The 24,606-nt window shown below is 38.8% G+C and overlaps 1 protein-coding gene across 6 annotated transcripts in view; it reads left to right on the top strand.

Annotated features, from left to right (window-relative positions):
- agap1 (ArfGAP with GTPase domain, ankyrin repeat and PH domain 1) overlaps positions 1-24,606 on the top strand; it is a 193,572-nt gene that overhangs the window by 75,982 nt on the left and 92,984 nt on the right. For all 6 annotated transcript variants that reach the window (XR_007448760.1, XM_049570050.1, XM_049570049.1 and 3 more), the window contains exons 4-6: positions 9,710-9,795; positions 11,487-11,628; positions 13,915-14,049. Coding sequence is in view for 5 of the 6 variants with exons in the window: in XM_049570050.1 (XP_049426007.1) it covers positions 9,710-9,795; positions 11,487-11,628; positions 13,915-14,049 (363 nt within the window). In the remaining variant the exon portion in view is untranslated. The remainder of the gene's footprint in view (positions 1-9,709; positions 9,796-11,486; positions 11,629-13,914; positions 14,050-24,606) is intronic.

Here is a 24,606-nt window from a genome sequence, read left to right as displayed (position 1 = left end):
TACGAACAGTTGTGGGTGCATTTTACGTAGGTTATTATACGAACAGTTGTGGGTGCATTTTACGTAGGTTATTATACGAGCAGTTTTGGATGCACTTCCGCACGATATTATACGAACAGTTGTGGGTGCATTTTACGTAGGTTATTATACAAACCGTTGTGGGTGCATTTTACGTAGGTTATTATACGAACAGTTGTGGGTGCATTTTACGTAGGTTATTATACGAGCAGTTTTGGATGCACTTCCGCACAGTATTATACAAACCGTTGTGGCTGCATTTTACGTAGGTTATTATACAAACCGTTGTGGGTGCATTTTACGTAGGTTATTATATGAACAGTTGTGGGTGCATTTTCGTAGATATCAAACGAATCGTTGAGGGTGAACTTTCACAGGTTGTTATATAGCCCATTGTTTGTGCATTTTCGCAAGATATATAAACTGTTGTGGGTGCAATTCCATAGGATGCATTTTCGTAGGATTTTATACGAACACTTGTGGGTGCATTCTCACAGGATATGATACTGGGCCTCCCTACTATTTTGATGAACAGTGAATCTTTAAATCTAATTCTTCAATCAAAAATGGTGGTAAAAGTTTTCAGTTTTTGTGTTTTTCTGTTGTTTCACACAGAATTAAACTGAATATGTTCAATTTTTAGACAAAACGGGACACTTAAAGACGTCGTGTTGGACCAAGAGGAACTGAGACGGACATTTATCACTGTTTTCTGACATTTTATTTTATTGATAATGCTCAACAAAATGACCCTAAAGATGATTCACTGATTATTTTATCCATCATTTGGTTAATAGATGACTTGTATCGACTGTACTTTAAACTTCAGAGTGTCCTTGAATGCACCATCAGTAAGAGTCTTGACAGTGAATCAGCTGCTCTGACTGAATCAGTCAATAAAAGTGTCTGATTTGAAAACTGATCGTCAGGAACGTTAAGTATCTGCTGCTTTCAGTGAAACCACCGGAACGATCCGTCGAGGCAGCGGCGACCACGACCCCCCCGAAAGTCACGGTGGTGTGTTTAAGGAGCTGCAGCAGCAGATGGAATCCATTAAAACAGAAAGGAGCTCTGGTTGGGAAATCACCCGCAGCCACCAAGACTAATGCTGTTGCTGAGTTTGTGTAGCTGCCGCAGACCTCGTCCACAGATCCTGTTGTTTTATATATACGCTGTATTTATTTGTTACTGTAACGGAAAAAGGAAAACAGGAAGTGAGGACGGAGTGAAAACGTGGAAAAAATCAAGAAAGTCGTTTGACTGCGGGTCAAACTTCGACATCTGTGAAACAATGTTGATTTATCAGTTTATCTGCGTAACAAGACGAGACAATGACAAGACCGATCTCGATAATAAAACGCCACAGAGAGGAATTTAGTTTCCTCCGCTCTGCAGAACATCACTCTGATGATGACACCCGAACTCTGAAACAATAAGTAGACGCATTGTACTGCGCTTTTTGATGAGTTTAGGCACAGAAGCAGCTTGGTTAGGGTCAGGAAACCTTCATCACGGCGGTTCTTTGTCACTTTTTACCCGCTTTAATCGTTTTTTTATTGCTAATGAGTGAACAGGTTGTAACAACTTAAAACCTGAGACCTTCTTAGAATTTTCGTGAAGAACTTTTGAAGGCTGAATTTTCCAGGAAACCGCCAGGAAATCAGGTTATTTCATACCACAGAAATTAGGCTTTTTTGGCTTTATGCGCCACTGAGCAATTTTCATAGGAATGTACGGGGCTCCGTCTCCAATGCTGTATCCAGGTCTCACACAAGCACGTGGTTACATTTAGCCAACAAACGCACATAGTTACATTTTGCCAACAAATATACGTGGTTACATTTAGCCAACAAATATACGTAGTTACATTTAGCCAACAAACGCATGTTGTTACATTTAGCCAACAAACGCACGTGGTTACATTTAGCCAACAAACGCACGTGGTTACATTTAGCCAACAAAGGCACGTGGTTACATTTAGCCAACAAACGCACATGGTTACATTTAGCCAACAAACGCACGTGGTTACATTTAGCCAACAAACGCACGTTGTTACATTTAGCCAACAAACGCACGTGGTTACATTTAGCCAACAAACGCATGTTGTTACATTTAGCCAACAAACGCACGTGGTTACATTTAGCCAACAAACGCATGTTGTTACATTTAGCCAACAAACGCACGTGGTTACATTTAGCCAACAAACGCACGTGGTTACATTTAGCCAACAAATGCACATGGTTACATTTTGCCAACAAATATACGTGGTTACGTTTAGCCAACAAATATACATAGTTACATTTAGCCAACAAACGCATGTTGTTACATTTAGCCAACAAACGCACGTGGTTACATTTAGCCAACAAATGCACGTGGTTACATTTAGCCAACAAACGTACGTGGTTACGTTTAGCCAACAAATATACATAGTTACATTTAGCCAACACACGTACGTTGTTACATTTAGCCAACAAATGTACGTGGTTACATTTAGCCAACAAATGTACGTGGTTACATTTAGCCAACAAATGTTCGTGGTCACATTTAGCCAACAAACGTACGTTGTTACATTTAGCCAACAAATGTTCATGGTCACATTTAGCCAACAAACGTACGTTGTTACATTTAGCCAACAAATGTTCGTGGTCACATTTAGCCAACAAACGTACGTTGTTACATTTAGCCAACAAATGTTCATGGTCACATTTAGCCAACAAACGTACGTGGTTACGTTTAGCCAGCAAATATACGTAGTTACATTTAGCCAACAAACGTACGTTGTTACATTTAGCCAACAAACGCACGTTGTTACGCCAACAAACGCACGTAGTTACATTTAGCCAACAAATATACGCGATTACATTTAGCCAACAAATGTACGTGGTCACATTTAGCCAACAAATGTACGTGGTTACCTTCAGTCAACAAATATACGCGATTACATTTAGCCAACAAACGTGCGTGGTCACATTTAGCCAACAAATCATTTAGCCAACAAATGTTCATGGTCACATTTAGCCAACAAACGTACGTGGTTACATTTAGCTAACAAATATACGCGGTCACATTTAGCCAACAAAGGTGCGTGGTTACATTTAGCCGACAAAGCGTTATTACGCCAACAAATGTATGTGGTTACCTTCAGCCAACAAATATATGCAGTTACATTTAGCCAACAAATGTACGTGGTTACATTTAACTAACAAATGTACGTGGTTACATTTAGCCAACAAATGTACGTGGTTACATTTAACTAACAAATGTACGTGGTTACATTTAGCTAACAAATATACGCGGTCACATTTAGCCAACAAACGTGCGTGGTCACATTTAGCTAACAAATATATGCGGTCACATTTAGCCAACAAACGTGTGTGGTCACATTTAGCCAACAAATTTACGCGGTTACATTTAGCCAACAAACGTACGTGGTTACATTTAGCTAACAAATATACGCGGTCACATTTAGCCAACAAAGGTGCGTGGTTACATTTAGCCGACAAATATCGTTACATTTAGCCAACAAATGTGCGTGTTACATTTAGCCAACAAATGTGGTTACCTTCAGCCAACAAATATATGCAGTTACATTTAGCCAACAAATGTACGTGGTTACATTTAACTAACAAATGTACGTGGTTACATTTAGCTAACAAATGTACGTGGTTACATTTAGCCAACAAATGTACGTGGTTACATTTAACTAACAAATGTACGTGGTTACATTTAGCTAACAAATATACGCGGTCACATTTAGCCAACAAACGTGCGTGGTCACATTTAGCCAACAAATGTTCATGGTCACATTTAGCCAACAAACGTACGTGGTTACGTTTAGCCAGCAAATATACGTAGTTACATTTAGCCAACAAACGTACGTTGTTACATTTAGCCAACAAACGCACGTTGTTACGCCAACAAACGCACGTAGTTACATTTAGCCAACAAATATACGCGATTACATTTAGCCAACAAATGTACGTGGTCACATTTAGCCAACAAATGTACGTGGTTACCTTCAGTCAACAAATATACGCGATTACATTTAGCCAACAAACGTGCGTGGTCACATTTAGCTAACAAATATATGCGGTCACATTTAGCCAACAAACGTGTGTGGTCACATTTAGCCAACAAATATATGCGGTTACATTTAGCCAACAAACGTACGTGGTTACATTTAGCTAACAAATATACGCGGTCACATTTAGCCAACAAAGGTGCGTGGTTACATTTAGCCGACAAATGTATGTGGTTACCTTCAGCCAACAAATATATGCAGTTACATTTAGCCAACAAATGTACGTGGTTACATTTAACTAACAAATGTACGTGGTTACATTTAGCTAACAAATGTACGTGGTTACATTTAGCCAACAAATGTACGTGGTTACATTTAACTAACAAATGTACGTGGTTACATTTAGCTAACAAATATACGCGGTCACATTTAGCCAACAAACGTGCGTGGTCACATTTAGCCAACAAATGTATGTGGTTACCTTCAGCCAACAAATATACATGGTTACATTTAGCCAACAAATGTACGTGGTTACACTTAACTAACAAATGTACGTGGTGTCGGTGTCTGACGCAGGAAGTCACTGACCAAGCGCTGGTATTGTACGACTTCGGTGTTGATTTTAATCTCTGGTGTCCTCTGTCTGTGTCTTTTGGTGTCCTCTCCAGCTGACCTGCTTGGAAAACTCTGGTGTCCTCTGTCTGTGTCTCTGGTGTCCTCTGTCTGTGTCTCTGGTGTCCTCTGTCTGTGTCTCTGGTGTCCTCTGTCTGTGTCTCTGGTGTCCTCTCTCTGTCTCTCTGGTGTCCTCTGTCTGTGTCTCTGGTGTCCTCTCCCTGTCTCTCTGGTGTCCTCTCTCTGTGTCTCTGGTGTCCTCTGTCTGTGTCTCTGGTGTCCTCTGTCTGTGTCTCTGGTGTCCTCTCTCTGTGTCTCTGGTGTCCTCTCTCTGTGTCTCTGGTGTCCTCTCTCTGTCTCTCTGGTGTCCTCTGTCTGTGTCTCTGGTGTCCTCTCCCTGTCTCTCTGGTGTCCTCTCTCTGTGTCTCTGGTGTCCTCTCTCTGTGTCTCTGGTGTCCTCTCCCTGTCTCTCTGGTGTCCTCTCTCTGTGTCTCTGGTGTCCTCTCTCTGTGTCTCTGGTGTCCTCTCCCTGTCTCTCTGGTGTCCTCTGTCTGTGTCTCTGGTGTCCTCTCTCTGTGTCTCTGGTGTCCTCTCTCTGTGTCTCTGGTGTCCTCTGTCTGTCTCTCTGGTGTCCTCTCTCTCTTTCTCTCTGTCTTCATAAGTGTCCCTGTGTTGGACGTAGCGATGTCCTCTCTCTCTTTCTCTCTGTCTCTGTCTTCATAAGTGTCCCTGTGTTGGACGTAGCGATGTCCTCTCTCTCTTTCTCTCTGTCTCTGTCTTCATCCATCCATCCTGTGTGTTTTAAGTCTGCATAGCAGTTATGAATATCAAGAATTTCAGAATAAAATTACGTATTTGCCAAAATAAAAGCCCAAAATGCAAAAGTTAAACACACGCAAGGACCTTTAATGGAATAACAGAGAAAAACAGAAGAACAAGCGATTAAAAAAAAAACAAATAAACAAAATAGAGCGTAAGTTCAATAAAGTTAGTAAAATTTGCATTACTTTACGTGATGCAAAAAATACAAACCAAAAAAAACATCAGATAAATACAGTGTAAAATCCAGAACCGTGCACTTTGGACATATGAGGAGACACAGGCGGGAAACTCACTGTTAAAAAAAAACACTTTTTGTTGCGGTACCAGGAAATACGACTATTTCACCAGAAAAAAAAACACCTGCTTTTTGTGACACTACCCCGTAAGGAAATGTTTCTGCATAACCTTCCCCCCGAAAAAAACAAACAAAACAAAACAAAAAACACAACAACAGCTTTTCATGGCACTTTTCCGTAAGAAAACCCAACTTTGTGTTGTGGTACCATGGCAGGAAATGCAACTTTTTCTCTGTAAAAAACAACAGCTTTTCATGGTTTTATCCTGGCAGGAAACACAACAAATTCACTGTTTATACAAAAAAAACCAACCAAACAAAAAAAAAAAAAACACACTTTTTGTTGCGGTATCCCGGCAGGAAATGCAACTTTTTCCTCCATAAAAAATAATCAATTTTCATGGCGTTATCCTGGCAGGAAACACAACTTTTTATTCATTAAACACTACGGCTTTTCACGGTACTATCCCGGCAGGAAGAACGACAATTTCACCGTTAAAAAACTCACTTTTTGTGGCGCTATCTCGTCAGGAAACACGACTATTTCACCGTTAAAAAACTCACTTTTTGTGGCGCTATCTCGTCAGGAAACACGACTATTTCACCGTTAAAAAACTCACTTTTTGTGGCGCTATCTCGTCAGGAAACACGACAATTTCACCGTTAAAAAACTCACTTTTTGTGGCGCTATCTCGTCAGGAAACACGACTATTTCACCGTTAAAAAACTCACTTTTTGTGGCGCTGTCCCGGCAGGAAACACGACAATTTCACCATAAAAAAACCACACTCTTTGTTGTGGTATCCTCGCAGGAAACGGAATTTTTCATTCATTAAACACTATGGCTTTTCACGGTGCTATCCCGACAGGAAACATGACAATTTCACCGTAAAAAAACCCCAACTCTTTGTTGTGGTATCCTCTCAGGAAACGCAATTTTTTATTCATTAAACACTACGGCTTTTCACGGCGCTATCCCGACAGGAAACACAACAATTTCACCGTAAAAAAACAAAATACCAAACACTTTCTGTTGTGGTACCATGGCAGGAAATGCAACTTTTTCTCCATAAAAATCAACGGCTTTCCATGGTATTATCCTGGCAGGAAACGCCATTTTCTTCGTAAAACACTACGGCTTTTCATGGAGCTATCTCGACAGGAAACACGAATACTTTGCCAGAAACAAACAGCTGTTTTTTGTGGCAATTTTCTGACAGGTAATCCAACTTTTGCTTTGTAAAATATAAGCGTGTTTCGTCGGGCTGTCCCGGCAGGAAACAGCTATTGATTTAAACAATCAACCAAACGTTCACTTTTGTTTGCCATGGTTCTGCGACGTCAAAGTGGACAAGTTGTGTACCAAATTTTCACAAGTTCTGACTTGTAAACATCCCCAGTCAGGAGCTCATTTATCCGATTATTCTGCCAGCACATGAAGGCAGCGTTAGTTTCCTTCCAGCCATGGCAGTGTGTCGTGTGAATGTCTCCGTCGAGGCTGAAACAAGTTTCTACTGAATAGATGAGAAATGAAAATAAAGACGTGCTGCTGCCGAACGCCATCGCACGATGCTGAAGCTGAAGCTGAACTCCACGTGTCTGAACTCGCCTCCGTGTCTGTAGTGTAGCTGTGAGCATGTGCAGTAAACATGATGTACATCACACACACACACACACACAGTATATAAATATATAAACACGCTGTGCTGACTCAGTGAGCCATCTGCTTTACTGCAGCAGCACCGTCCGTCCTCGCCACATGGCGTCTGTACACAGGAAGCTGAACGTCTACCTCAGGGTTGTATTCTCTAAAGTTATTTACCTGTAAACACCTGATCCATCCAGGACACGGACACACACACACACACACACACACACACACACACACACTTCACACAACATGAGCATCTGAGTCTGTGACCTGTGGGAACTTCCTGTTTCCCAAATGTTGGAAAACTTGATGTGTTTCAGCTTCGAGACGTCTCAACTCAAAATATCTGCTGTGTGTGTGTGTGTGTGTGTGTGAGTGTGTGTGTGTGTGTGTGTGTCGCTGCCGTATATAAACATGCACCATATCATTTACTCTGCTGTCTGTAGTAAAGGCGCTGGCTCTCAGTGTTTACAGATCAGCTGATCCCCAAAATAACATCTGCACTTTTATTTTTAGTTTTTCCCTCCACTTCCTGTAAATTGTCCGGACCAGACGTTTGTTCCCACACTGAGCCGAACACTTGAACGCTCACTCTGCTGCTGAGTCCGTCTGAATGTCTGCAGGGCGAGACGGAACGAGTCTGATTTATTTTATTCATACGACACAACAACAACCACGATACTTTTAGTGACTTTATTTATCCTCGAAAAATAAAAGTTTATTTTAGCTGCACGGTTTTTAATGCAAAAAACAAAAAACAAAACAGGAAGACAACATGAAGTGTTTTTTGTTTTGTTTGTTGTAGATTTTTTTAATACATTTTATATATATATATAGATAGATAGATAGATAGATAGATAGATAGATATAGATTAATGCAATAAAGCAACAATACAATGTAGAATATATAGAAAATAAGTTTATAAAAGTAAGGAAAACACAAACAAATTAATGAGAAAAAAAGTACATAAAAGTAAAATGAAAATTAATTAAAAAGTAATACAAAATCAATAAAAACAACATAAAAAATTAATTAAAAGTAAAAATGTAAGAAAACGTGAATAAAAATAAATTGAAAATAATTGTAAAAGTCAAAAAGTTAAGAAAAACAAAAAATAAATAAATGACCAAATAAATAAGTGAAAGTTTAAAAAATAAAATAAATGAAAAATGTAATAAAAATAAATTAAAAAAATCTAAATTAATTAAAAAGTAATAAATAAAAACAAAATAGAAATAATAAATACTAATGTAAGAAAACTTAAATAAAAATAAATTGAAAAATAATTTTAAAAAATAAGAAAAAATTTGTAAAAACAAAAAATAAATAAATAACCAAATAAATAAATGAAAGTTTAAAAAATAAAATAAATGAAAAATGTAACAAAAAAGCAATAAAAAAATCAAAAGTAAAAATAAATAAATAACCAAATAAATAAAAGTTAAAAAAAATAAAACAAATGAAAAATGTAACAAAAAAAGTAATTAAAAAAAATCTGAATTAATTAAAAAGTAAAAAATAATAGATAAAAACAAAATATAAATAATAGATGATGATGTAAGAAAAAAATAAGTTGAAAAATAATTTTCCAAGCCAGAAAAAGTTAATTAAATAAAATAATTTAAAATGCAAAATAAAAGTTTAAAAAATAAAACAAATAAAAGTTTTGAAAATAAAGCAAATGAAAAATGTAAAAAAAAAAAAAAAAAAAAAGCAATTAAAAATCAAAATTAATTTAAAAGTAAGGTAATAAAAACAAGATAAATAAACAAGATAATAAATAGTGTTTCATATAATGGACTAAAACAATACAGTGTGAACAGTTACAATAGATTTAAACATAATTAAAAACTCAACTAGTTTTGTTTTTGATGTTGATTTAAAAAAAAAAAAAACAGGATTCAGTAGGAAGTGAAGTCGGCCATTTTTAATGGTGACTCAGCTGCCGCACAGTGTGACATCATCAAGGTGTGTGTGTGTGTGTGTGTGTGTGTGTGTGTGTGTGTGTGTGCGCGCGCGCGCGTGCATCTTTCCCTGATACATTGATTTTCAGCCATTTTAATCATCCTAAATATTCACTCTCCTCTTAGTGTCGATCATCTTCCACCAAATCAATCAATCAGTCGATCATAACGTGTCATCGATCACCTGAGTCCTCACCTGTAGAGCAGATCAATCAATCAGTGGATCATTACCGTGTCATTGATCACCTGTAGAGCAGATAGAGATGCTGGTCCACCTGTAGTCGTGTCGTCTGTCTCCGTCTGACGCTGACACTGTTTCCTGCAGGCGGCCGCTTCAAGAAGGAGATCGTGGTGGACGGTCAGAGTCACCTGCTGCTCATCAGAGACGAAGGAGGCCCCCCGGAGGCTCAGGTGAGTACTGCACCTGCACACTGGGACATCAGCTGAGCACTGCTGACAACCGACAGGCCGAATGAAACGCTGAAGTATTTTGTGCTGCTGCTGCTGAAGTAACTTTATATCAGTTTAGTCTCTGAAATGTGTTGTTCAGTGTTTGACATGTTGGAGGAAGGAAAAAAATAAATAATAATCATAAAAATAAAATAATAATAAACAAAGTCAATTAAGAAAATGATAAAAAAAATAAAGAAAGAAAATATTAGATTGAAATAATAAATAAAAAGTAAGAAAAAGGTAAATAAAAAATGAAAATGAATAAATAAGAAGTGATATAAAAACAAATTAAATATGAATAAAAACAAAATAAAAGTTGAAAAGTTAATTAAAAAATAAAATTAAAAATCAAGGAAAATTAAATAATAATTAATAAAAAGACTTAATTAAATAAAAAATACAATTAGAAATAAATTAAAAGGTAAGAAAAATAAAATAATTATTAATAATAAGGTAAGAAAAACTGAATTCAAAATAAAAAGTAGAATTTAAAAAATACGAAAGCAGTAAATAAAAAATGAAATAAAAGTATTAAATAAAAAGTATGAAAAAGTTAATTCAAAATCTAATTTTAAAGAAAGAAAGGAGTTAATCTAAAATAAAAAAGTAACAAATAGATTAACAGAAAATAAAATTAAAAATGAATCAAAAAGTAACAAATAAAAGACAAGGCAATGTTTTATTTGTCTCAAGTCTTTCTGTGAAGCATCCATCATCTTCCTCAGTGACTGATGAAGAGCATCATCAGGATGTGTGACAGAGGACGAAGTGAAAGTGGGTCAGGACTTTACCTGATGAATAATTCACCTGTTTGCTCTGTCTGCTCCTCATGGAGTCTGTCTGTCTGTCTGTCTGTCTGTCTGTCTGTCTGTCTGTGAGGCTCAGTGTGTGCGTCCACCTCACAAATATAAAGTTATAAAACAGGAAGGATATTAAGTCGGTCGTACAGCTCATTATTTCATGGAAAACTTAATGTACAGGTTCATAAATAAACAATGTTTATTTGCAGTTGTAAATAAAAAAGAAAAGAAAACAAGAATATTGAAAGGATATAAAGCAGTAATATAAAAAATGAATTAAAAAGATAGCAAATAAATGAATAAGAAAAAAATAAGAATAAAATGTAACAAAAAAGTTAAAAAAAATGAAATTGAAAAATGTATTAAAAATAAGAAAAAAATAAATATAAATAATCTAAAAAATGAAAGGTTGAATTAAAAAAGTAAAATAAAATTATGAATAAAAAATTTACTAAAAATAAAATTGAAAAATAGATTAAAAATAAAATGATGTATAAAAAAGTCAGAAAAAAATTAATAGAAATAAAATAATGTATAAAAATGTAAGACAGAAGTTAATGAAAAATATAATGAATAAGTTAAGAATAAAATAATTAATAAAAAATCAGAAAACAAATAATGGGAATAAAACAGTGTATAAAAAGTAAGAAAAAGTTAATAAAAATAAAACAAATAAAAAAGTTAAAAAAGTAAAAAAATAATTAATAAAAAAGTTAATAAAAATAAAATACGTCTCAGTTACAGGAGGAAACAGTTGATGTGTTTCTGATTTGTTTTCTGTCAGACTCTGTGTAAATAAAGTTGAATTTGAATCTGTGTGTGTGTGTGTGTGTGTGTGTGTGTGTGCAGTTTGCGCTGTGGGTGGACGCCGTGATCTTCGTCTTCAGTCTGGAGGACGAGATCAGCTTCCAGACAGTCTATCACTACTTCAGCCGCCTCGCCAACTACAGGAACGCCGCCGACCTGCCGCTGGTCCTGGTCGGCACGCAAGGTACCAACACACACACACACACACACACACACACACACACACACACGGGGAAATACACACTGTTACACACTCTCTCCTTCTACTGAGGCAGACAGTGTTTGTTCTGTGAGGCTCTGCTGCCACCCAGTGGTGACTGACTGTCACTGCACAGAGCTCAGAGTCCTGGTTCTTATGATTCTAGACACGATCAAGGTTCAGGAGAAAAATGTGAAACTCCATCAGGAGCTGCACCTTGCCCAAATAAATCCAAACCTTCATGATTGGAGCATGTGTGACTTTACTTTGAAAGGACAGACACAGGAAGTGTCCACGCTCAGCAGTCAGACAGGAGTCAGGTTCATTTCCAGAGCTGGTACCTGCGGTTTCTACTTCCAAGTCTACTGCTGCTGATCAGCACCTCGCTACGACCCGCGGTGACTTCTCTTTGTTCTGTAAACCAGGATGTAGCCTCGTCCTGGAGTCTGAGACCAGGATGTGATGGTCTTAAAGTTCATTACACTCACTGATTACTTTTATTTCTGTATTTGCAAGACAGATAAGGACTTTAACAAAATTCTCGCACACCACAAAGTCGTGCTCTCCATATCTACAAGTTTGGTCTGAAACCTTCATCAGGAAGAGAAGAGGAGTTTAGTTCTTCTCATTTTCCTGGATGGCCTCTAAAAGTCTCTCAGACCACAGTCTTCACTGGCCAACGTTTCTCAGCAGAGGGCGCCAAAGTATCACCAAAGTTTCCAGAGTGCTGACAGGGTCGAGGATGAACTGAAACATCTAGACAAAAGTAAAGTGTCAGTGTTACGGCCAAAGTATCTCCAGATTTTTTAGAGTTCTCGCTTGAACAGTTTTACATGTTTCATTGTGTAAGCCAGAGTTTTGAGCTGAACATATATCAGGGTTGTGGTCCAACACATAAAGCAGCTGACTGGATAAAAGGAACAGCAATGGAAGATTAAGTCTAAAGTAAAGTTTTCAGAGTTCTTCCTGGACCAGGAAACTAGAACTCAAAGCAATATTTTTAAGGGTTATAGTCCGAAGAATAAACAAGCCGAACTAAGTTATTTTTATTTTTAGTTAATCTGCCAATTGTTTTCTAGGTACTCAATAAATCGTTTGGTCTTTAAATGTTGAAGGTGATGCCTTTAAATGTCTTGTTCCGTCCAAAACCCAAAGGACTTTGGTTTAACATGATGAAATCTCCATTTTTAAGAGGCTGAAAACAACATTCACTCACAATTTGCACAAAAAAACTACTTCAAATCAGTTGGTAGATTTGATATATCGTTGCAGCTCCACTCTTGACACCAGCATTTAAAGATTTAGATAAAAACAAAGTTTCAGTTTGCAGCCAAAGTTTCCAGAGTTTGTCCTTTTCAGTTTTCATTTTCTAAACCAGGAACTAAACTAGAAATTTTCAAGGGTTATTTTCAAGTTGTAGTCGAAAGAAGAAACAAGCCGACACGATAAAAGGAAAACATGATCCACTCTAGGGCTGCAGCTGACATTTATTTTCATCATCAATTAATGTGACGACTTCCTAGACTTTTCAGTTGATAGTCTGGTCTGTACAATGTTAGAAAATGGTGGACTATGGCTAAACTAGTGTCTCAGGGTCCAAGGTGATGCCTTTATATGTCTTGTAAACCTCAGAAATTCAGTTCAGTGTCATTTAAAGCAGAGAAAATAAGGAAATACCCAAATTTAAGAAGGTAAATATGATATTTTCTGCCGTTTTTCCATGAAAAATTACAGATTTTTACCATCCAAAATGAAAGATTAAGACAAAAGTAAAGTTTGCAGCCAGAGTTTGTCCATCCTTTTCAATTTAATTTTTAAACCAGGATACTGAACTTAAAACATTGTTTAAGTCTTCTTAATTAAAGTCCAAGGTGACGCCTTTAAATGTCTTTGTCTGAAACCCTAAGAAATTCAGTTCAGTGTCATATAAAGCAGAGAAAATCAGGAAATACCCAAATGTAAGAAGGTAAAAATGATATTTTCTGCCATTAGTGCATGAAAAATAACATTTTCTTGACCATTAAAAATGAAAGATTCAGCTAAAAATAAAGATTTTTTAAATCAGGAGCAATTAAAGACATGGCACTCTCTTTCAACACCAAAAATGCACGATATGTATTCCAAAGCCCAGAACGAGTCAGCTTTGCAGCCTCGATCAGAAACATGACTCCAACGCAGCTGTAAAATAAGAGTTTGTGATTTTATTTGGAACATTTAAAACTCTACTGATGATTATGGGGAAAGATGTAAAGACTTAATCTCCCTCCTCAGACGCCATCAGCTCAGCCAACCCGAGAGTGATCGACGACAGCCGAGCCAGGAAACTCTCCAACGACCTCAAACGCTGCACCTACTACGAAACCTGCGCCACCTACGGCCTCAACGTGGAGCGAGTCTTCCAGGACGGTAAGTTTCCAGCACACTCATCCGTCCGTCCTCCTGGGCGGTGGTGGTGGCAGCGGCGGCTGTGGTCAGGAAGTCCAGTCCTCCTCTGGGAAGGTGACATTCCCCCGGCCACAGCCATTCGGCCGCTCTTAATCACACATCAATTAAGAATTAAATGGACCCGCTCAGCTATTTAGCTCAAACCGAACAGCAGTTAAGTTTTATCAGAGCAGGGGGAGGAAGGCAGGCAGCTACAAAAAGAGACGATTCCCCGACGGGATTAATAAAAGAATCAGACATTATAGGAGGAGGAGGAGGAGGAGGAGGAAGGAGAGTGTCCGGAGTCCTCAAGGTCCTGACTGACCTGGACACACGGCGGCCATATTGAGACGATCACAGATGTGTTCAGAGTCTGACCTTCAGATTCACTCACTTCTTTTTAAGTTTTTCAGACTTGGGTTAAAACGTGTTGTGACGTCAGAGGGAATTGAACCATGCAGCTCATTTATCAGCACCTTGAACCGAGAGCTTGAGGACTTAATCTTTTTCTTTACAGCTCCTGGACTTCCTGTTGAGTCACCTCGAACACTCTGAACACGTCTGATTCAAGTTTAACGCATACTGCTCTTTTATTTAAAGTTGTTTGAACTGCAGGTGTTTAATGAGCTTCAGCGCTTCTTCTTCGTACAAATAAATCGCTTTTTGGAGGGGCTCAACATGCTCAAAAATTTGATACTTTATGGGTAACGCTCCCCACAAACTTTACACAACGCAACACCTGTGGTACCTACATGTACCAAACTTGACGTACAAAAAAGCCTCTTGGAGCCATGCGTTAAACCCAACAGAAAGTCGGCCATTTTGAATTTACTGTGCCTCTTTGGTGCATTTTTGGCCATTTCCAGGGGTCGTACTTTTACGAACTCCTCCCACAGATTTGATCCTATTCACTTCAAATTTTGTCCGTACCATCACACGACCTTTGACATCAAAACTTACTCAAAGCTTGAGTTCTCGTCAAACAGGGTCCGACTAATAACTGGAGAACAATCAGTGGAACCTTAGTAACGACCTCCAGACATGCTTTCTAGTCCTCGTTGAGTCAGCGAAGGATCCCCCGCCGTACGTTTCACTTACGGGCATGAAAATTTGTAGTCATATGTAACATCTCAAGACCTACAAAGCAGCCTCTTTTGAGTCGTCTGTCGCTTGCGTGCATTTTTTGGCCATTTCCAGGGGTCGTCCTCGAAGTCCTACAACAGATTTGATCCGATTTACTTAAAATTTTGTCCATACCATCTCAAGACCGTGAACATCAAAGTCGTTTCTAGCCTAAGTTTTCGTTGAACCGTGTGACCGTGGCCATGTGTCAGATGTTCATGTTTACTTTAGTCTATGTCGTGATTTGGTAAACACTGATTATTAAAACTGCGTCTTACATCCTCTGATACCAGAGTTGCAGTCAGTCAGTGGTTTTATTTACTGAGACTTGTTATGACTCTGAGGATTAAAGTCGCCGTTCAGCCGTAGGACCTGATGTTCGTCCTCGCTGAAACAAACAGTGAGACTTGTGAAGAAATGAATCGTTCAGCAGCAGATTTTGTTCAGTTTGTTAAAATGAAAGAGTAGCAAACTATCTGAGAGAGGGTGGGGTCGAAGGTCGGAGCCTTCATGACTGATCCGGGAGCAGAACACAACAGGTCTGAGGCAGTGAAGTTATTTTCTGTTATTGCACTGAAGTGTCTCGGTGTGAACCCGGCGGCTCGTCTTCTCACACTCTCAAAGCACATTAATAAGAGGTGAGGCAGCTAATGAAGCGGCGGGTCGGCCAGTCGGCAGGCGCGGGGTTAACGGCTTGTAATTAGAGCAGAAATAGATGACATGGACTCGGCGGTTAATTAGCAGAGCTGCGGCGAGTCTGCCGGCCTCTGGCTTCGTCGGCATCCACCTCAGTTTGATATCCAGCAGATCAGGAGTTGCAGCTTTTTGTACTGTGACTCGTTTTATCTTCAGCTAAACAGGAAAGATGTTTGGCTTTAATAATAATAACATAATAATGTCAGACAGAGACGTCAAATCTGTTTTATTTAGCTGACTTAAAGTGTAAACCAGACAGTTTAGAGTTGTAGAAACTCAGAATGAATATATGTTGAGGTGAGTAAAGCACTCGGGCACTATGGTGTTTCTGTTGTTCTTCAGTAGATAAATATAACAAAGCATTCCATAACTAAATCAGCATAAAGGTAAAGAATGTAATGACAGCAGACCTAAAAATTCAACTAGTGTCCTCTCCAAAATGAACAGAGCAGATGATTTAACCAGGTGAAAACTGAGACAGGCCGGTAGCTTAGCACCTGCTAATGTGTGCTCACCTCTTCTCTAATAATTTAGGATTCACATGTTCATTTATCTCATGTTTCAAAGAGATACAAAAAAAGCACAAGAAGAGAAACAAAATTACAAAAAGTCTCAAACTACCTAAAAATAAGAAACGGAAAATAGCAAGAAAAAAGACAATAGATGGCTACAAAGAGACACAAAGCAACCACAATGAGACAAAAGGCTACACAGTGACACAGATCAACTACAAAGAGACACAAAGCAACCACAATGAGACAAAAGGCTACACAGTGACACAGATCAACTACAAAGAGACACAAGGTAACTACAGAGCCACACAAAATAGCTACGAGACAAAATGACCTTAAAGGGACACAAAACAACCACAAAGAGACAAAGTACAAATGCAGAGACACAAAACAACTACAGAGAGACAGACAAAACAACTACAAAGAGACACAAAACAACTATAAAGAGACACAAAGCAACTATAAAGAGACACAAAGCAACTTCAGAGAGACACAAAACAACTTCAAAGAAACAAAAACAACTACAGAGAGACACAAAATGACTATAAAGAGACATAAAACAACTACAGACAGACATACGAAACAACTACAGAGAGACACAAACAACTACAAAGAGACACAAAGCAACTTCAGAGAGACACAAAACAACTACAGAGAGACATAAAGCAACTACAAAGAAACACAAAGCAACTATAAAGAGACACAAAACAACTTCAGAGAGACACAAAACAACTACAAAGAGACACAAAGCAACTATAAAGAGACACAAAGCAACTTCAGAGAGACACAAAGCAACTACAAAGAGACACAAAGCAACTATAAAGAGACACAAAGCAACTTCAGAGAGACACAAAACAACTACAAAGAGACACAAAGCAACTATAAAGAGACACAAAGCAACTTCAGAGAGACACAAAACAACTACAAAGAGACACAAAGCAACTTCAGAGAGACACAAAGCAACTATAAAGAGACACAAAACAACTTCAGAGAGACACAAAGCAACTACAAAGAGACACAAAGCAACTATAAAGAGACACAAAGCAACTTCAGAGAGACACAAAGCAACTATAAAGAGACACAAAGCAACTTCAGAGAGACACAAAGCAACTATAAAGAGACACAAAGCAACTTCAGAGAGACACAAAGCAACTACAAAGAGACACAAAGCAACTACAAAGAGACACAAAGCAACTATAAAGAGACACAAAGCAACTTCAGAGAGACACAAAGCAACTATAAAGAGACACAAAACAACTTCAGAGAGACACAAAGCAACTACAAAGAGACACAAAGCAACTATAAAGAGACACAAAGCAACTTCAGAGAGACACAAAACAACTACAAAGAGACACAAAGCAACTATAAAGAGACACAAAGCAACTTCAGAGAGACACAAAGCAACTATAAAGAGACACAAAGCAACTTCAGAGAGACACAAAACAACTACAAAGAGACACAAAGCAACTATAAAGAGACACAAAGCAACTTCAGAGAGACACAAAACAACTACAAAGAGACACAAAGCAACTATAAAGAGACACAAAGCAACTTCAGAGAGACACAAAGCAACTTCAGAGAGACACAAAACAACTTCAGAGAGACACAAAGCAACTATAAAGAGACACAAAGCAACTTCAGAGAGACACAAAACAACTTCAGAGAGACACAAAGCAACTATAAAGAGACACAAAGCAACTTCAGAGAGACACAAAACAACTTCAGAGAGACACAAAGCAACTATAAAGAGACACAAAACAACTTCAGAGAGACACAAAACAACTACAGAGAGACACAAAGCAACTTCAGAGAGACACAAAGCAACTTCAGAGAGACACAAAACAACTTCAGAGAGACACAAAGCAACTATAAAGAGACACAAAACAACTTCAGAGAGACACAAAACAACTATAAAGAGACACAAAGCAACTTTAGAGAGACACAAAGCAACTTCAGAGAGACACAAAACAACTATAAAGAGACACAAAGCAACTTTAGAGAGACACAAAACAACTTCAGAGAGACACAAAGCAACTTCAGAGAGACACAAAACAACTATAAAGAGACACAAAGCAACTTTAGAGAGACACAAAACAACTTCAGAGAGACACAAAACAACTTTAGAGAGACACAAAGCAACTTCAGAGAGACACAAAGCAACTACAAAGCCCATGACCAAGATGGTTGATCAGGACCAAAAACTCACTGAGTTCCTGCTGAAATTTAAAGACGTAAACGTCTGATTCTGCAACGTCAACGTGGTCTGTAGCTGTTGTTTACAGCAGTTAGGGAAACACGTGTGGCTTCAACACATTTAAAGTGTCACATGACCAAAGATGGAGGTATCACATGTCACAGAAGAAGAAGACCACTCTGCAGCTGTTGGTGGTGTGTTCGTCCTGAGGGGGGCAGTGCAGGAACACTCAGTGTACGGTCACAGACACAAGAAGAAGAAGAAGAAGAAGAAGAAGAAGAAGAAGTGATCGGTCAGGTTCTGTCAGACATCTTTAAATTCAGAGTGTCTAATCAATCAGGAGAAGAAGAAGAAGAAGAAGAAGAAGAGCAGCTGATCCTGGAAACATGAATGAAGGGAGCTCAGTTTTTGGCAGTCGATCATAAACTGTGTGTGTGTGTGTGTGTGTGTGTGTGTGTTCCCCTGCTCTCAGTGCTCTCGGCCCAGGAGGAAGCTTTCCACACTAAACGCTGCCTTATTATCCTCTTAATTATTCCACCGTGTGTGTGTGTGTTATAGTGTGTGTGTGTGTGTGTGTGTTATAGTGTGTGTGTGTGTGTTATAGTGTGTGTGTGTGTGTGTGTGTGTGTGTGTGACACTGTCTCCTTGTATTTTTCTCATCATTATCCCAAATTAATCAGTTTTTTAATCATCCAGCAGAACGATGAGTTTAATGTTTTCTGTCGACGCCCGAAACACGACAGCAGCCCGCAGCTGTGTGTGTGTTATCTTTGTGTGTATCTGTTGTATTTGTGTACCTTGATGTGTATCCACGTGTGTGTAACATTGGTGTGTGGGTTTGAAATATCGTGGAGTGTGTGTAGGAGATATGAGTGTATCTGTGGCCTGTTTCACGCCGGTATTCCACCTCGCTGTTCTGTATCTAAGGTACAGTCGTTGAATGGGGGGCGGCGTTGTCTCGCATTTAAGGCGGCGTCAGTGTTAGTAACAGCGCCAAATCGGTGTCTAATCTAAAGGGCAGCAGGCAGGACGGGAGGACGGGATCCCGCGTGGGACAGGTGTGATGTTTGAAGATGGGTTATGTGTGCAACCCACCGCAGGACATTTAAAGGGACACTTCACAGATTTTCAACCAGCTTTGTGTCAAAACAATGTGGGTTGTGTGTGTGTAGATATCCCGACGCTTGGTCAGTGACTTCCAGTGACTGGAAACCACATACGTTTCTTGGCTAAACACAACCACGCACGCATGTTGGCTAAGCGTTACCACATACTTTTGTATGTAACCACGTACGTTTGTTGGCCAAATGTAACCACGTACAATTGGCGGCTAAATGTAGCATGTACGTTTGTTGGCTAAATGTAACCACGTGTTTTTGTCCGCTAAATGTAGCATGTACGTTTGTTGGCTAAATGTAACCACGTGTTTCTGTCCGCTAAATATAACCACGTACATTTGTTGGCTAAATGTAACCACATACTTTTATTGGCTAAATGTAACAACGTGTTTTTGTCCACTAAATGTAACCACGTACATTTGTTGGCTAAATGTAACCACGTACAATTGGCGGCTAAATATAACCACGTACGTTTGTTGGCTAAATGTAACCACGTACATTTGTTGGCTAAATGTAACCACATACAATTGGCGGCTAAATGTAACCACGTACGTTTGTTGGCTAAATGTAACCACGTACAACTGGCAGCTAAATGTAACCACGTACGTTTGTTGGCTAAATGTAACCACGTACAACTGGTGGCTAAATGTAACCACGTACGTTTGTTGGCTAAATGTAACCACGCACAACTGGTGGCTAAATGTAACCACGTACAATTGGCGGCTAAATGTAACCACGTACGTTTGTTGGCTAAATGTAACCACGTACAACTGGTGGCTAAATGTAACCACGTACAACTGGTGGCTAAATGTAACCACGTACAATTGGTGGCTAACTGTAACCACGCACAACTGGTGGCTAAATGTAACCACGTACAACTGGTGGCTAAATGTAACCACGTACAATTGGTGGCTAACTGTAACCACGCACAACTGGTGGCTAAATGTAACCATGTACAACTGGTGGCTAAATGTAACCACGTACAATTGGTGGCTAACTGTAACCACGCACAACTGGTGGCTAAATGTAACCACGTACAATTGGTGGCTAAATGTAACCATGTACAACTGGTGGCTAAATGTAACCACGTACAATTGGTGGCTAACTGTAACCACGCACAACTGGTGGCTAAATGTAACCATGTACAATTGGTGGCTAAATGTAACCACGTACAATTGGTGGCTAAATGTAACCACGCACAACTGGTGGCTAAATGTAACCATGTACAACTGGTGGCTAAATGTAACCATGTACAACTGGTGGCTAAATGTAACCATGTACAACTGGTGGCTAAATGTAACCATGTACAACTGGTGGCTAAATGTAACCACGTACAATTGGTGGCTAACTGTAACCACGCACAACTGGTGGCTAAATGTAACCACGAACAATTGGTGGCTAAATGTAACCATGTACAACTGGTGGCTAAATGTAACCACGTACAATTGGTGGCTAACTGTAACCACGCACAACTGGTGGCTAAATGTAACCATGTACAACTGGTGGCTAAATGTAACCACGTACAATTGGTGGCTAACTGTAACCACGCACAACTGGTGGCTAAATGTAACCATGTACAACTGGTGGCTAAATGTAACCACGTACAATTGGTGGCTAACTGTAACCACGCACAACTGGTGGCTAAATGTAACCACGTACAGTTGGTGGCTAAATGTAACCACATACGTTTGTTGGCTAACTGTAACCACGTACAACTGGTGGCTAAATGCAACCACATACGTTTGTTGGCTAACTGTAACCACGCACAACTGGTGGCTAAATGTAACCACGTACAGTTGGTGGCTAAATGTAACCACATACGTTTGTTGGCTAAATGTAACCACGCACAACTGGTGGCTAAATGTAAAGTGTGTGTGGCAGTGTTTGTCTGCTATATCTGCTATATCTGTCTGTATATTGATTGTGTACCTATGTTCGTGACATATCGTGTGTGTGTGTGTGTGTGTGTGTGTGTGTTTACCTCTGTCTTAATCTGTGTGTGTGATGTGAATCTGATGTGTGTGTTACTTCAGATGTGTATTTTCAGGAGTGTGTGTGTTACTGTAGCAGGGAGTGTATTTTGGTGGAGCACACACACACACACACACACACACACACTTTCTCTTTAATTAGTTCTTAGCGTGACCTTAATTTGTGGCGAGGACTTCAGTAATGACGCTCTCAGCCTTCAGCCACTTAAAACACTCGCCTTCGTCTAATTGGTCAGAAGCATCATTTCTCACACACACACACACACTCATCGGAGCTGCACAGTCACTGTGTGTTTCTGTGTGTGTGTGTATAAAGACACGTCTACACTCACCTGTATGACTCCTCGTCACACCTGAATCTACAAAATAAAAGCTCACATGTTAACAGATGAATGTTTTCAAGTTCACAAACATACATTTTATTTTGACAGTACAGGAAGTTCAGGAAGGTCATGATTAATATACAGTAAATAAAACTGATGATGTTGTAAACTGATCAGTATTAATTTACTTTAATTCCCTAATATGACTAATAATTCTTAATTATTTTTAATCACGTGTAGCTCCAGTTAAAGAGACATGAGGTCATGATGTCACAGTAATGCTTAATGCTGCTTAATACACTACATATGATTCAAAGAGACACAAAACAACCACAAAAAGACACAAAACAGCCTCAAAGAGACACAAAACTACTCCAAAGAGACACAAAACAACTACAAAGAGACACAAAACGGCTATAGAGACACAAAACAACTACAAAGAGACACAAAATGGCTATAGAGACACAAAACAACATCAATGAGACACAAAACGGCTGTAGAGACACAAAACAACATCAAAGAGACACAAAACGGCTATAGAGACACAAAACAACTACAAAGAGACACAAAACGGCTATAGAGACACAAAACAACATCAATGAGACACAAAACAACATCAATGAGACACAAAATGGCTGTAGAGACACAAAACAACATCAAAGAGACACAAAACGGCTATAGAGACACAAAACAACTACAAAGAGACACAAAACGGCTATAGAGACACAAAACAACATCAGTGAGACACAAAACGGCTATAGAGACACAAAACAACATCAAAGAGACACAAAACGGCTATAGAGACACAAAACTACTCCAAAGAGACACAAAACAACTACAAAGAGACACAAAACGGCTATAGAGACACAAAACAACATCAATGAGACACAAAACGGCTATAGAGACACAAAACAACATCAAAGAGACACAAAACGGCTATAGAGACACAAAACTACTCCAAAGAGACACAAAACAACTACAAAGAGACACAAAACAGCTATAGAGACACAAAACAACTACAAAGAGACACAAAACGGCTATAGAGACACAAAACAACATCAATGAGACACAAAACGGCTATAGAGACACAAAACAACATCAAAGAGACAGAAAACGGCTATAGAGACACAAAACAACTACAAAGAGACACAAAACGGCTATAGAGACACAAAACAACATCAATGAGACACAAAACAACTACAAAGAGACAGAAAACGGCTATAGAGATACAAAACAACATCAATGAGACACAGAACGACTATAGAGACAGAAAACGGCTATAGAGACACAAAACAACTACAAAGAGACACAAAACGACTATAGAGACAGAAAACGGCTATAGAGAACAGAAAACGGCTATAGAGACACAAAACAACTACAAAGAGACACAAAACGACTATAGAGACAGAAAACGGCTATAGAGACACAAAACAACCCTCAAAGAGACACAAAACGGCTATAGAGACACAAAACAACCCTCAAAGAGACACAAAACGGCTATAGAGACACAAAACAACTACAAAGAGACACAAAACGACTATAGAGACAGAAAACGGCTATAGAGACACAAAACAACCCTCAAAGAGACACAAAACGGCTATAGAGACACAAAACAACTACAAAGAGACACAAAACGACTATAGAGACACAAAACGGCTATAGAGACACAAAACAACTACAAAGAGACACAAAACGACTATAGAGACAGAAAACGGCTATAGAGACACAAAACAACCCTCAAAGAGACACAAAACAGCTATAGAGACACAAAACAACTACAAAGAGACACAAAACGACTATAGAGACACAAAACAACATCAATGAGACACAAAACGGCTATAGAGACACAAAACAACTACAAAGAGACACAAAACGGCTATAGAGACACAAAACAACCCTCAATGAGACACAAAACGGCTATAGAGACACAAAACAACATCAATGAGACACAGAACGGCTGTAGAGACACAAAACAACCTCAAAGAGACACAAAACGGCTATAGAGACACAAAACAACTACAAAGAGACACAAAACGACTATAGAGACACAAAACGGCTATAGAGACACAAAACAACTACAAAGAGACACAAAACGACTATAGAGACACAAAACGGCTATAGAGACACAAAACAACCCTCAAAGAGACACAAAACATCAATGAGACACAAAACGGCTATAGAGACACAAAACAACCCTCAAAGAGACACAAAACAGTTATAGAGACACAAAACATCAATGAGACACAAAACGGCTATAGAGACACAAAACAACATCAATGAGACACAAAACGGCTATAGAGACACAAAACGGCTATAGAGACACAAAACAACATCAATGAGACACAAAACGGCTATAGAGACACAAAACGGCTATAGAGACACAAAACAACTATAAAGAGACACAAAACAGCTATAGAGACACAAAACAACATCAATGAGACACAAAACGGCTATAGAGACACAAAACAACCCTCAATGAGACACAAAACGGCTATAGAGACACAAAACAACATCAATGAGACACAGAACGGCTGTAGAGACACAAAACAACCTCAAAGAGACACAAAACGGCTATAGAGACAC

The sequence above is a fragment of the Epinephelus fuscoguttatus genome, linkage group LG24 (genome assembly GCF_011397635.1).
Source record: "Epinephelus fuscoguttatus linkage group LG24, E.fuscoguttatus.final_Chr_v1".
Lineage (NCBI taxonomy): Eukaryota > Metazoa > Chordata > Actinopteri > Perciformes > Serranidae > Epinephelus > Epinephelus fuscoguttatus.
The sequence above is the reverse complement of the archived record's forward strand: the minus strand, read 5'-3'. Positions and strand labels throughout refer to the sequence as shown.